The 14,466-nt window shown below is 38.0% G+C and overlaps 1 protein-coding gene across 1 annotated transcript in view; it reads left to right on the top strand.

Annotated features, from left to right (window-relative positions):
- NCKAP5 (NCK-associated protein 5) overlaps window positions 1-14,466 on the top strand; it is an 846,875-nt gene that overhangs the window by 360,888 nt on the left and 471,521 nt on the right. Inside the window, exon 4 of the mRNA XM_011937715.1 lies at window positions 13,697-13,830. Coding sequence (XP_011793105.1) covers window positions 13,697-13,830 — 134 coding nt within the window. The remainder of the gene's footprint in view (window positions 1-13,696; window positions 13,831-14,466) is intronic.

The raw sequence follows: 14,466 nt of genomic DNA, 5'->3' as shown, positions 1-14,466 counted from the left end.
TCTGTCTCTCTATTTTTCAGACCATCTCTTGGATCTCTTCTGTACCCTACAGTCTCTAATAAGGTCCTGGAAAGGGAGAGGCTTAAATACATCAGTTAGTTTGCTGGTTGCGATGAAAGTTGACTAGACCAGGAAAGAAACTCCTTCGTACCGGTAAAGAGAGGCAGTCGGGCTCTAGGTTCCTGGAATCGGATTGCATGGGCTCAAACCTTGGCTCTGCTATTTACTTACTGTGGCCTTAGCCTCATAATCTTAAAAACAATCTGGCTGGGAATAGGGCCAGCTGTCTAGTGTTGTTTCAAGGGTTCAGTGGCCGGTATGTGAAGAGGGCTTAGAACACTCAGCCAGGTTCATCATTATCATTCTTATTTGTGATGCTGGGAAGTCTTTTTTTTTCCCTTTCTCTCTCTCTTATTTTCCTTGACTTTATTTGTCCTGGAATTACTTTTGTGACTTCTCTGTGAATAAGGAGGTATACTTTAATTGTCCATACGTGTTTCCTTGTCTTACATATCATCAGTAGGGCTGCTGGCACTCGCCGTAGTTCAGATTCAATGCCAGTGGCCACAATCTTACGAAGACATCGATCATTTTTCCATGAAAAATAAGGCCACAGACTTCGGTGTTACAGCAGTTGTGTTTTTATTTATTCAACACCTGTCAATACATCATGTTCAGTATACTGAACCCTTTGTAATTTGTGGATGCTTTGCAGTTCTTCCTGGCCTAAGAGGTGGGGAGCCTCTGTTGTAGGTATTTGCATGTGGATGCGTTATAACCTGTGTAATCGCACAGCTGTGTAATGACACACCTGTTCTGATTGACAGTAGTACTAAGGTGGCAGGTAACTCTCACTAATTGGAACCATTTTCTTTGTGCATGTTGAATCTGATTCTTTGGCCATAAATCATGAGAGTCTTAGCCTATATAAAAATGTACACTTGTGGAGCAATGTATATAACATTCAAGGCCTGGTTAAAAAAAAAAAACAAAAAAAAAACACGTTGTTTTCAATGTTGTTTTCTGAAGAAAGAGGCAAATTTTCTAGAAGGGCTTTCAAGATACTAATATAAAAAGGATGAAACTGTTTTCTGATCTTGCCAATTACTTTTCCATCTTCATGCAGTGGTTTAATTTTGAGCTTATAAAAAGGTCTATATTGCAGAGGAAAGTAGTTTATATGAAAGTTTTACATATAAATCTAACTGGTCCAAATGCAAAACTCTACCAAATTCTTGAAAATTTGCTCTGTTGTTGACTGCCTGGAAAGGGCGATTTCGAAGAGGATCTTTGAATCTTCTCTGTCCACAGCGACAAAGACTTATGGTAGGTTGGATCACCCTGGACAAATTGATACCTTTTAGGACCTCAGTTGGACTTAGTGACCTCAAGCACCCTTCTAGGTCTAAAAACTTTGATTTCCCTTTGATCATAAGACCTCTAGAAAGGGGCAGATATTAATGTGCCCCTGTGGAAAAATAGCTTTTGCTGTGTTCAGTCAAGTCTGACAAAGCCTTCCAGGAGAGACCACTTCTGAATGAGAAAGGGCTAAACATTGCCAGGAGTGGAAACTGAGGAGAGATCAGGAGATTACAAAAGGGGCACCTGAGAGCACAATTTCTGACACTCATATAAAGTGCATACAAAAGACCTACAGTCATGATGTAAGCGTTTCTGTGAGCTTTTCTATAGCCAACAATGGGCCAGGCAGGTATTCTATTATTAATAGTGGTAGTTGTAGTCCACATTGGCCTGTCTTTCATGAGTAGTATTTAGACCGTGTGAAACCGTGTTTTCCATTTGCTTCCTCTGGTGACTGTGTTGATCCTTGAGAAAGTGAGATTATCTGTTGTGATGTTCTCCTCCGCTGATGTGGTTAACCAAGGGTTAAGTGTACCTTCAAAAGAAGCCCTCTGATTGTCTTTTAAGAGTATATGTTTTCCCCTTCTGTAGATTAACTGTGCTTACTCAGCTCATTTATAGGTCTTTAATGATTTCCTCATAAAAATGATATTTCTGTTTAACCTTACCTCCCAGAAATAACACAAACTCTAATTCTTTAATATGTGGTGCTTTCAATTTCTTCTAACTTTGGTAATTGTATGAAATAAAGTACTAAAGCATTGAACCAAAGCTTGTGATTAGTTCCACATTGATTTTTTAAATATTCAAGCTGACCTTTTAACAGCATGATAAAATGTAAAAGTTTGCATTTGCTAACAAGGATAAGGGAAGCTGCTGAAAGTCCTGTTTTAAAATGTTTAGGTTTCTCGTATTGTCTAGGATGAAATAGTGGAAGCTGGTTATGTAAAAACCAACCCACTTGTTCTCAAGTCTTTGTTTAAAGAAATATTCTTGTTTAAAGAAGCTTTCCACAACGAGATGGGACATGCGAAGGCATCCCTAGTATGTTCTCCAAATGAACAAAAAGTAGTTGTAAGAAATTAATCATTACTGAGATCCTCTCTGGCAGATTTAAAACAAAGGCCTCAGTAGTACTTTGTACAGTCAGTTGTTGACATTATAATTATTCTCCTACTTTAAAAGAGTACATAATTATAGTGACTACTCTAATTTCCAATACACATAATTATACCCATTCACTGAAGGAAGGAATATAAGGATTCCAACTACAGGGTAAAAAGGATTCTTAGTCCCAATAGAGTTGTTTTTATTCAGGTTTTTTTTTTCTTTCCACAATTCTACAAAATCTAGTAGGGTGAGCAAAAAGAACAGGACAATGTACTATCCTTACAAATAGAATTATAAATGGCTTTATTTTGAAGCTCCTGCAAATCCTCTCAGAAATTAAATTTTTAACTTAATAGTTATTGAGCGAAAGTGAGTCATCAGTTAAGAGATTTGAATATGAAGTTGGAATTGCAATCCCTGGGCTTTTGGGAGAAGGCAATGGTAAGGGAAAGAAGATGACAGAGTGAAATGTATCTGTGGAGTTTCTAAACCAGAGAAAATCTCATCACATTATCCTCAGTCAGGATTAAGACTAAAAGTTGTTACCAATAGAAACTTTGCAGACCTAGAGCTAGCTGCCCACTAAGGTAGTGGGAGATCAAGAGGATTCGTGTGGAACTTAACAAGTATGTACTGAACATTCTGGAAAGCTCAGCAGTATGCTAATATTCTATGGGATTTTGGACTGTGTATGAGGCCTAATCCCTGCCTAAAGAAAAGTGTGCTCTTTGAAGAGACAGGGAATAATATATTATTGATTATAATATGTATTGTAATTGGTATATAATAATATATTATTTTATATATAATTTGTTATTTATTCATATAATGTTAATATAATTTATATTAGCAAGCTTACTTATATATAATATATATTATAAATATCATTATATAATGATTAACATGTCATATGTATGTGAAACAGTTAGCAAAGACTATGGCAGTGTATATCCTGTAAAAAGTTAAGTTATAAAGCAAGAGCACAAGTCTGTGGGATAAACCATAAATTAGGCAGCGGTGAAGTAAGGGAGACATCAGAGTTGAGGCAGAGCAGGTGTTAACCTTCATAGTAAATACAGCTAAAGTTCAAGACTAGAGCGTAGATAAGCGAATGAAAAATCTTGGAATCCTCCATAACAAAGAACAACGTGAGAAACATAGGGACCAAAAGTTTGAAATGCGAATGAAACTAGCCAGAGAATTCATCTGTTCTTCACTGACTGTTGTGGAGTACACACAGAAAAGGAACAGAGTCGGGGGTAAAATGGGGCAAAGATGTGTAGCCATTTTGAAAGTGCACGTGTGGTTCAGGGTAGAGAACGGGAAGCAAAAGGTGCTACTGCAAAAACAAAAAACCTGAAATGCTGTCTCTCCTTTGTATGGAATATACTGTCTCCACAGAAAAGGAAACAATGTTTAAGACTTCAGTCAAGTATGAAGGCATTTAATAAAATCGACTTCTGAAAACTTCCAAGGGGGTAGAATAATAAGCAGCTACTGTTATTTGTGATCAGTTAACATGACAACAGAGAAAGATCTGTGACCAGGGGAGAAGAATGAGTCATTGACTTTTTATAGAAGGGCCTACTGGTTGAGGAAATAAAGCTCTTTTCTAAGTCAAGCTGAGAATTGAGCCTTTTGACTAAATAAACTCAAGGAAAAGATTGGGGTAAGGGAAAGAGAGTCTGAGTTAAGCAGTGGACTATTGATAACAAGCTTACTACCTACCTGGGTTATTACTCAATGTCTTGCTTTCCTTGGTCAGCCTCTGTAAATATCAGATATTCAAAGACTTGAGAGGAATTAGTTTTCTGAGAAGCTTGTAGAAGTCACAAAGTCAGTGAGCCAGAAAACTCCGTGGAAAGGCCTTTTCCAACCCAAGGAACCATTGCTAATGAACGACAGTAAGGAAATTGTTCCTTTTTTGGTAGTATCTCATGTCTAGAGTCCACCCTGAGGAAGAATTATCTTGCTTAAACATCATTTAGATTCTGTCATTCTCCTCAAAATCTGCTGATACTCCCAGTCACTTCAGAATCAAATTAAAACCAATGCCTTTGGTGTCTCTATTTTATCACTCCTCTTCCTAATTGTGTAATGTCCAATGTCGTTGTTTCAACATTGCCTGGCTCTCTTTAACCCAAAACCTGTGCCCTTTGCCTCTTAAATCTTCACCCACTAATTATCCAAAACAAGGATGCCAGTCACCTTCATCAATATTAAGTGAAACTTAGACTTTCACTAACCCCCAAAATATGTGTATACACACACACCCCACTTATAGACATTGTATTTAATCTCTTTATGCCACTAATGTTATTTGTAATTACTTATGTTTTTTCCTGATATGGTTGTGGCTAATTTCATCACTGTATAAGATATGAGAGTTGGAAGGGACCTTAACATTAGTGTTAATTTAGAATCTTTCAGATGGAGGGAACCCTCCAGTGATTAGAAGAGACACAAGAGGGAAACACAGATTTTCTTGTTTACAGGCCCTGGGGGTACATGATATGCCTGAGGGCCACACATATGGAGGTCTAGGAGCACACGTAGAGAGAGATCCATGAGCCAATGCCTTTACTGGGGTCCAAGGTGTTATCCAAACAGGTTTCCTATGGGGAATGTTAACTGGTGAGTTTAAAGCAACAGGTGTGAGTTCCAGGTGGTCACACTGTGACTGAGGGTTAGTCACTGTGGCATATCTGCACAGCTCATGCAGGGGGTAGGGACAGCAGCGCCAGTCGAGCAGTCTGTGTCTAGATGACCCATAGCAAGCAGTTGTGTAACGCAGATACCTGAATTGAACACACTGGGGAACTAGGAGTGGGAGTTAGGCATAGAACAGGAAACTCTACCAAGGATGACTGAGCCCTTCTTCTGGTATGAGAGAATCCAACTGATATTTAAAATGGAGGCCAAGGCAGCATAAAACAACATAAAATTGTAAGAACGTACTACAGCAGTTTACTAGTAGGTCTGGAGATGGTAAATATATTTCCCAAAGTCACCTGGCAAGTTAATGGGGAGACAGAAACTATAGCCCAGTCTGTTAGCCTTATGCCTTCTCCATTGTAGGAATCATGATGTGAAAAATGAAGACACTTAGACTGATGAAAAATGTGAGAAGTGGATCAATGTATAAATTTTCATCCTATTTTTTTTTGCTGTAGGATGACGTTAAATGCAAAACTGTGTTACTTTGTGTTGTGAATACAGTGTTACCATTTTATTATTCATTTGTAGCCCTGGTTGATAAATAATAAACAACTTCTTTTCTCTTGATAGGATCCCAAAATTTGTTGTAATTTTTTCCACCATGACTTTACAATGCATCTCAATCTCCATGTGCCAGACCTTTGTAGGATATGGTGAGGTTTCTCTTCAAATAATCGAATCAATGTTTTATTCTTTAATTCATAGTACCCTCCCCCCTTTTTATTCTCCTTTTTTTCTCCTTTTGTTCATTTTTGCCTTTGCTAGATGCCCAGGCACGCTACGGTACCAAGCGTTATCAGTACCAGCTCATGTTCCTTTCCTTATTTGGAAAGAAGACGAACTTTCTAGCTCATTACAGACACCCCTTCCCCTTTCCCTCCACTTTCTTTTACGTGCCCACTCTATCTAAAAGAATCAAATGTTTAGCCAACCAGGATTAGTTTGGATTGTATGACGTGACCCCGGCCAATGGGGAAAGGGTACAGGGACAGGATTTGCGTCAGGAATAAAGGCTCTCCTGCCCCTTTGTTCAGATGTGCTCTTGTGGCAACTGGCCAAGGAGTTACTGCTCTGCACAGAAGTAAAATTTCCTTGCTAAGAATCCTTTGTTCAAGGGTTCAATTTCCTTAGGATTTTGAGTGTTATTCCTAACACCTTCATTTTTTCTTGCTTTTCTTCACAACCCACCATGGAAAAACTCCTTTCATCAAGTTCACATCTCTATCCCTTTGCTAAGTAATAAGCACATATGTAATCTTTGTCTAAGAAAATTTAGTCATATGGGGTGCTTCACCTGTGTCATTTCTGTTATAGAGCTCCTGTCTAGCATTGAGAACATTTTTAAGATCCATCCAAGTGCCCATCTGTCTTACTTGCCCTTGAAATTTCTACTCTCTACCCCACCCTTCTCCTCTGCTGTGTTTCTTTATCTCACCCTTTCTCCTTTCTTTTCCCAAAAAAAAAACAAAAAAAAACCCCAAAACAAAAAAAACCGAAGAAGCACACACACACACACAAACCAAGCTCTGCATCTTTTTTTAGTTAGAATAAAAGCTTTGTCTCTCTTGGGTGATGTTATCAGCACTGCAGATATATACTTGGCTATTTCTATCCCTGCATCTCAAAATCTGATTCTGATTCTTCTGTTACAGCCAACAGTACGGGTTTAAAAAAAATCAATTCTTAAGTTCCTTATCTGTTTCTCTGCTTCTAGGATGACCGAATCTTTCATAACTAATGGAGATACTGAATTCAGAGATCTTTATGGGGAAAATATATTGCAATATGTGTGAAAAACAAAAACAAGGCTACAATTAGATGTAATAACTATGGCTTAATTAAGATTCATTTCATACTGACTTGGTAGAGTTGGTTAAGAGAGTTTTCCCAGTAAAAACTAGTTTTCGTGAAGACATTAATTTTTCTGCTGATGTGTTTGGCTCATGGACTTCTGCAGAAAAAACACAGGTGGTGTCAATTTAGATTCTCAATAGGAAGGGAGAGAATTAAAAGGATTGTTCTGGGTTTCCGGTAATTCTTAAGATGTTAGAGTATACATTGGATGTTGTTATTGGTGAATACCTGGAGATACTTGTGACTGGGCATGTTTTCTAGCAGTAGCTTGCTTCACAGGTTCCACGTTTCTCAAATGAGCTTATATGTTTTTCCATCAATATACAGGAATATCATTGAATCACTTTGTCCTTCTCTAATGGCCTCTATTCATTTCTTACCTTAAGATCCTCTTATTATCCAAGAGTACTAATGTTTTCCCCATGATTCTTTGATCATAAAGTGTGACTCAATTCGAATGTTATCACTTGGACACATTTTCAGGAAATCTTTTGAAACAGACCTATAGCGACTGCCTCTCAATTATCATGTATCTCTCAGACATCAAGCCAGCACAGGACACCTGAGATGAGCTGGTACCTCATGACACTCATAAGGCAGGACTCATGGAGGGCTTGGAGCCTATGTGGGAGGTGCCTTTTGTTATGCCTGGTGTTTCATCAAATATATGCCACATAAGGTGGTGCTAGAATTTCCAAGCCAAATAAATTCCTCTTTCTTTTTCATATTCTTTGAATCATCTTTAACTCTGGCAGTATTATCACCCACTGATATAATGAGAATCATCAACTATAATTAGACCTCGAATAGAGGTACTTATTGGCTCTCCATATTTGAATCAAGTTTTAATGTGTTAATTTCATTCTGAAGTTTTGTCATACCATACATCAAGCCATCTGTCTGAAATCATACTAGGAAATGAGAATAAAAAATAATGTATTTTAGGGAAGGCCAAACACAGGGTTATATATATTCTAGATGGCATTTGTGATTAAGTTAACCTCTCCATTCTTACATCAAAATCATATTTAAAATGTGTTTTCTTTCAGGATTAATGTATGATCTGCTTAGGCACACATTTTTGAACTTTTCGAAATATCTAACTATGATTTTTTAAATATTTAATGGTTATTAAAGACAAATGTACAGAGTTTATCAAAAGTAGCTGAAGTATATTAGATGATATGAGCTGTGTAATTTTAGTTAGCCATATCTTATTTTTATATGGGATTTTTGAGTTTTTGAAGTGCCTTACCATACATTATTTATCTATTATTCACGGTGATACTATGAAATTGTCTTGGTTGAGTTCACTGTCCCCAGTATACAGAGGAAACTGGCTTAAAGCAGTTAAGTTTTAAGTTAAGTGGCTTGTTCAAAACCACTTCTCTAGTAAATGGTGCAGTACAAACTAAAAGCTGGTAACATTATTTATTATATTTATTTTAAATATTTATATAAATGTTTTCCCATTCTATAATTTAGCCTCTTAGTTCTTTCTCCATACTGTGGTCAGAATGAACTTCACCAAATCTTAATCAGATCGTCTTCCTCACTTGATTAAACCCTCAGTAATGAGTCATCATTTTACTCAGGCTATAGTCCCAAATCCGTCATGTGGTGTTTATGGTCCTGTGTGGTCTAGCCCTTATTCTTTTCCACCTGCATCCCATGCCACTCCTGTCCCCTGGCTCACCAGCGTCCAGCCACACTGGGCTTCTCTTCCTCCCTCCCTACCCGACAGAGGGCTTCGCACTTGCCGCTCCCTGTGCCTGGAGTGCTGGTCCCCTCTCTTCACCTGGTAGCACCTGGTCATCACAGAGGTCTCAGTTTCAATGTTACTTTCTCAGAGAGGTCTTCTGACCCACCAAACAAAATCAGTTTCCATCACTTTCACCTTTCAGCAAGCTCTTCATTAAAAATCAATTTATACTGCTGTGTTATCTGTGTGATGTTTATTTAGCACCAGCCATCTCCATTAGTCTGTAAGTCTAATGAAGCCAGGAACCATGTCCATTTGACTCAGTGCTGGTTTCCATGTCTAGTTCGGTGTTTGGCATGTAGTAGCTACTCAATAAACATTTGTGGGCCAAGTAAATAAATGACTCCATGTTGGTGGTACATAGCTTCTTTTACATGCACGGTTCTCTGTTAGGGAATAATCAGAATCTATATAGATTTTTCTTCATTTCCTCGGAACATACATGTAGAAATGACCTTTTGATACTTTAATGATTTAAGCAAGTTTTACAAAATTATCAGGAGAAAAGTTCAGGAACTTAGATTACCCAGGGAAGTGGAGGAATCTCCTGCCTTTGAGGTTTAATCAGAGGATGGCTCAGTTAAGTTTGAGCTCTGTTGCTGTGTGTAGGTTGTGAGGTGTAGACAAGATCATTCTGTAGAACCATGAAGGTAATACCTGTCTTTCTGTTTGTATGTTTGATTCTTTGTCTAGAACTTAACTCTTTGCTCATGTCCAAATAGGAAAATTACTTTGGAATTCCACTCTTGATTTGGACTTCCTTTTCTTCACCATGATGTCCATAACTTGTATGTTCCTGAAAATTCCTGCAGTCTGTAAAACCACACAGTGGAAACCACAAGGCTTATGGGGGAAACAGGACTATGGGAACAATACTCAAAACTTTGTCAGTGACACACTAAAAACAAAAAGGTAGGAACTTAATACAATTGGTAGCCGTGTGTTCAATGGTTAAAAAATACATAAATACTACAATGAATATGGTGCTTTACCTTGAAAGAGTTTTTTTGTGGAAGTTGGATATCAACGGGGATGCAGTTCAGAAGCTACTGTGAAGTGGTGGAAGGAACGCTGTCTGAAATTGGAGGGAAAGTTGTAACACCACATGTGGATGGTTATGGCTCTTAATGCACATGGTGAACTGAGGTCTATTTGAAATATGTGTGTTTTTTGTGTTTTGATGCAGTTCAGCTGTGTGCAGTTTTCTGTGTTCCCCTAATTTTTCTCATGAATGAAAACAGGCAATCAGCAAACCTAAGACTTGTGCCATGCTCAAATTTTTTCATATCATATCAGTTGCGTTGGAACAAATTAGCACTTTTAAAAGAAATGTTACAGCAGAACTGACAGTAGTAGGAGAAAAAAGTGGAGACTTAGGGTCAGAAAAACTCGGTTCTAGCTCCAGAGCTGCCATTTCTTTTTATTTATTTATTTATTTATTTATTTATTATTCTTTAAGTTCTAGGGAACAGAGCTGCCATTTCTAACCATGGAACCAGAGCAAGCTCCCTGCCTCTCTTCTTGGCCCCTACCCTTGTCTTTAGATGGAGGTGATAATAACCAATATTGCTGAACTGTTCTGGAGACTGAATATGGTAATGAAGGTGGACACATTCTGTAAATTGTAAAATATTCTCCAGATTGAAGATATTTTTTGCAGAGTTTGCTCATCTCAGAGTTAGAGACAGCAGCTAATGAATAACAGAGTTGAAAGTTAACCCACTCACAGCTTTTCTTCAGAAAAATAGGCAAACCTATCTTTTTACTAATAACAAAGCCCACCTCTGTAAAGGGAAAGAAGAGCCTGTGACTGGCAAGTTTTGTTGAACACGTCTGTAATGTCACTGCTTAGACTCAGGCTTTGAGCCGTTGTTTGTGTTCCTGGTGCAGCGATTTAAGAGCTTTGGTAAAAGAAGCCAAAGAGAAAGGGAAGAGGTGACGAACATAGAGCATCTTGCTGAAAGAACATGGGAGGAATTAAAAGGTGGTGATTGAGGAGCTTTGAAAATCATCATGAGGCTCTCCTAGACAGGTGTCTTAAAGCCATCCCAGCTCGGTGGCTCTACAGAAAGAGAGATGTTGCTCTAGAAATGTGGTCCTATCAGATGTGTAGCCCAGATTTCCATGATGTTGTCCTCTACTTACTGCTCTTCAGTACCTAGTGGCGTTGTGTAAATAACACCAACTGCTCTCCATCTCTCGTTGCCTTTCACACTTTCTGCTGTGAAAGATCCAGAGCAAACATTTGGGAGATAAATTAAAATTACTTCGGGGATAGAATCAATATAGCGAATACAGAAAAAAAAATAGCCGATCTATGGATACTATATTTTTTCTGTGTTTAGCCATGTTTTTAAATTTGGGTACAAAACTTTTTTATTTTTAGTAGGTTTGGATTATTGTCAAGCTTTGATGGATTAATTGAAATACATCTCATTTGAAGGGAACATATTTTAGTGAACAGCTTTTGCTCTTATAGTCTTAATTCCTTAGAATTTTCTCTGTGTTAACAGGGTTTCTTTTTTGTGTGTGATTTTTTCTTCATGTTTGAAAAGGCATAAATAAATTGAAGAGAAAAAGTTATTTGTGTGGAGAAGGTTCTCTCATGATCATGTTTTTGGGACTCTTTAATATGGCAGTGAGTAAATCTATGGAGCATTCTTTACTTTTGAAGGAAGGAGGGATACTGTTTTCTCTGCAAAACTTCATTTTTTTTTTTTTTTTTTTTTAGAATGGAGCCTAGCCCCGTCATCACCCAAGCTGGAGTGCAGTGGTGCGATCTTGGCTCACTGCAACCTCCGCCTCCTGGGTTCAAGCAATTCACTGCCTCAGCCTCCCGAGTAGCTGAGATTATAGGTGCCACCACCCCCATCTAATTTTTGTATTTTTAGTAGAGACAGAGTTTCATCATCTTGGCCAGGCTGGTCTTGAACTCCTGACCTCGTGATCCACACGCCTCAGCCTCCCAAAGTGCTGGGATTACAGGCATGAACTTCACATTCTTCATAGTGTACGCTTTTGAGCTATTTAGCATACTTTTTTTTTTTTGAACTGTCTCTGGAATCAAAGCTCTATCTTCCAAATTCTGTAATATGGGTGACTTGTCTATGTTGCTTTTAGTCTAATCAGTCAATAAAAAGAGGAATGTCAATTGTATATATAACTGTAAAGAGTTTACTTTATTATAGTAAAATATATATCACATAAAATTTGCCATTTTGACCATTTTTGTAAAGAGTTAACTTTAATTAACCCATTTGTCTTCCACAACCACATTTTTCTTTTTTTCCAATGCTTCCAGAACGTCATTTTCCAAAGTGACAGAATAAAGATTTGATTTTAATTTTGATTTTAGTTTTTCTGTTTTCAGTAAAAGTAACTCATTATGGGAGTTAAAAGTAGATCATCAAAAATTCAGGCTTGAGTAAGCAAAGGGCCAGCTTCAGAATCAATAAGCAAATATATTTCCAGCACTATCGCATATTAGGTAGTATGCTAAAATGTAAAATATATCTGCACATAAGGCATCTTGAACAAATATTTATCTAGGTGGAGAATTATGATAAATTCACATGAAAAATAACAGTAGAAAAAGTGAAGACCTAAAGGGTGGTAAAGATAGTAGGTGCTGTTGGAATTCAGGGAAGGGAGGAAATGCAGTGATGAGGGATACGTTGTAGAGGACACGGCTTACAGCTGAGCCTGGAAGGAACCCTAGGCTTTCAATTGAGAGACCTAGGGAGCTTTTTACGCAGGAACAAAGGTACAGAGGCAGGGGATATGTAAGTATTTTTAGAGGATCAGTATTCATGTCTAGATTCTCATCTGTTTCTTTCATGATCCACAGAATGCCTTTTTTCTCATGAGTTAGAGCTGAAGAAAATCTGTCTTTGCTGTCACTTCCTGTGAATATGCCACATGCGATAAATCATATTTAATCCATAGTGCATGGTACGCAGTCATAGTGTTTGGTTTATTTCAAAACAGAGGTCTCTGGTCTCTGTTTCTCTTCTTTCCTTTTAAGTATGCATGTCCCTCGTGATCAGACATTGCATCTATGGTTTTCACCACAGAGTATATATCCTGTGTACAAAATGCTCAGTTTTAGTAACAGCAATAACAATAATAGCATGGCATGCTTTTTAAAAAAGGCAACAACAACAAAACAACAACAAAACAAAAAAGCGTAGCTGACTAAGTGCTGTCAGGAGGATCTGAGCTGTGTGCTTTTTACCAGTTCCAGGGATGAGTTTGTGCTGAACCATCTATTCTGTCATCTAGTTCCTCTTTCAGTCCCTGATACCCGTTCGTGAGATGAGCTAGTTATCTAGGATTATAAAAACAGTGGGTGGCTTGGCCTAGTTTTATCTCTGAAGACCTAACTGGACAAAATGAAAAACAGTTCTTGAGCCTCACTCTCATCAGCTTCACGTTCTAATTAACTTGAAATTTTCAGTCCTTCTATAAAAACAGTAATGTTCTCTTTCAAGGATATACCAGAGATGGAAGAGATGAAATAATTCTGAACAGGTAATAATCTTACTAATTATTATCTGACTTACTGTGCATTCGACAGTATTTTTGGGTCATAGTTCTTCACAGGGTGCTCTCTGGGTTAGTGGAAATTATTCAAGTGTTAGAATTTAGTCATCTGGGACTCAAAATCTATTACCTTCTGGCTTATATGACCTTGCATAGATACTTAAGTATCTCTGATCATTGGTTTCTTTGTCTATAACAAGAGATTAAGAACAGGACCTACTTCGTGGGGTTGTTTGAAGGATGAAATTCATATATATATAAAGCTCAAGTTATCACTTGATAACCAACTATTTCTTATTTTTGTCATAAACACTCTTCTAAAAGTCATTCCCTTTGTGCCTTTTGTAGCATGAGAAGCTGATACATGAACTGGAAGAGGAGAGACACTTACGCCTTCAAAGCGAGAAGCGGTTGCAGGAGGTGACCCTAGAGTCTGAGCGGAACAGAATTCAGATGCGTGGCTTGCAGCAGCAGTTCTCCAGGTATTGTTCTTAACTGAGCAGATTGCTTCCTGAGGTGCATCTCTCTCTGCACCCATAACACCTTGGATTGAATGTCCATTGTGTAAGCTTCTGTTGTGTTTGATGAGCAATTTGCCAACCGTTTAGACCTTCTGTTCTGACTAAAGCATCCTATCGCATCCAGACCAATTTTCTGAAACTGTCCATTTGCACCTGACATGATCTTTATTGAGACTGGTTGTCTTTCCTTTCCTGATGGCTTCCCTGAGGGTCTTCAATTGAATTGTGGTGACTTTGCAGCCAGTAGGCTTGTCCTTTAAAAGGCCAGCCAAGAGCATGAGATTTCACTGGTCATCACAGTACTATTTTAAGACAAAGAGAGGGTATGTGAATCTAACAATTCAATAAGCTCTTCTTCATTGCTTAGAGGAAACACTAAGGAGTAGTAAAAAAAAAAAAAAAAATCAGTGAGTTCCTGTCCTTAAAAAGATATCACTAGAACACTTGAATATAGCCAGGCTCAGTGGCTCACACCTGTAATTCTAGGACTTTGGAAGGCCGAGGTGGGCCAATTACTTGAGGTCAGGAGTTCAAGACCAGCCTGGCCAACATGGCAAAGCCCCATCTCTACTAAAAATACAAAAATTAGCCAGGTGT

This window comes from Colobus angolensis, unplaced genomic scaffold (genome assembly GCF_000951035.1).
Source record: "Colobus angolensis palliatus isolate OR3802 unplaced genomic scaffold, Cang.pa_1.0 Scaffold168, whole genome shotgun sequence".
Lineage (NCBI taxonomy): Eukaryota > Metazoa > Chordata > Mammalia > Primates > Cercopithecidae > Colobus > Colobus angolensis.
The sequence above is the reverse complement of the archived record's forward strand: the minus strand, read 5'-3'. Positions and strand labels throughout refer to the sequence as shown.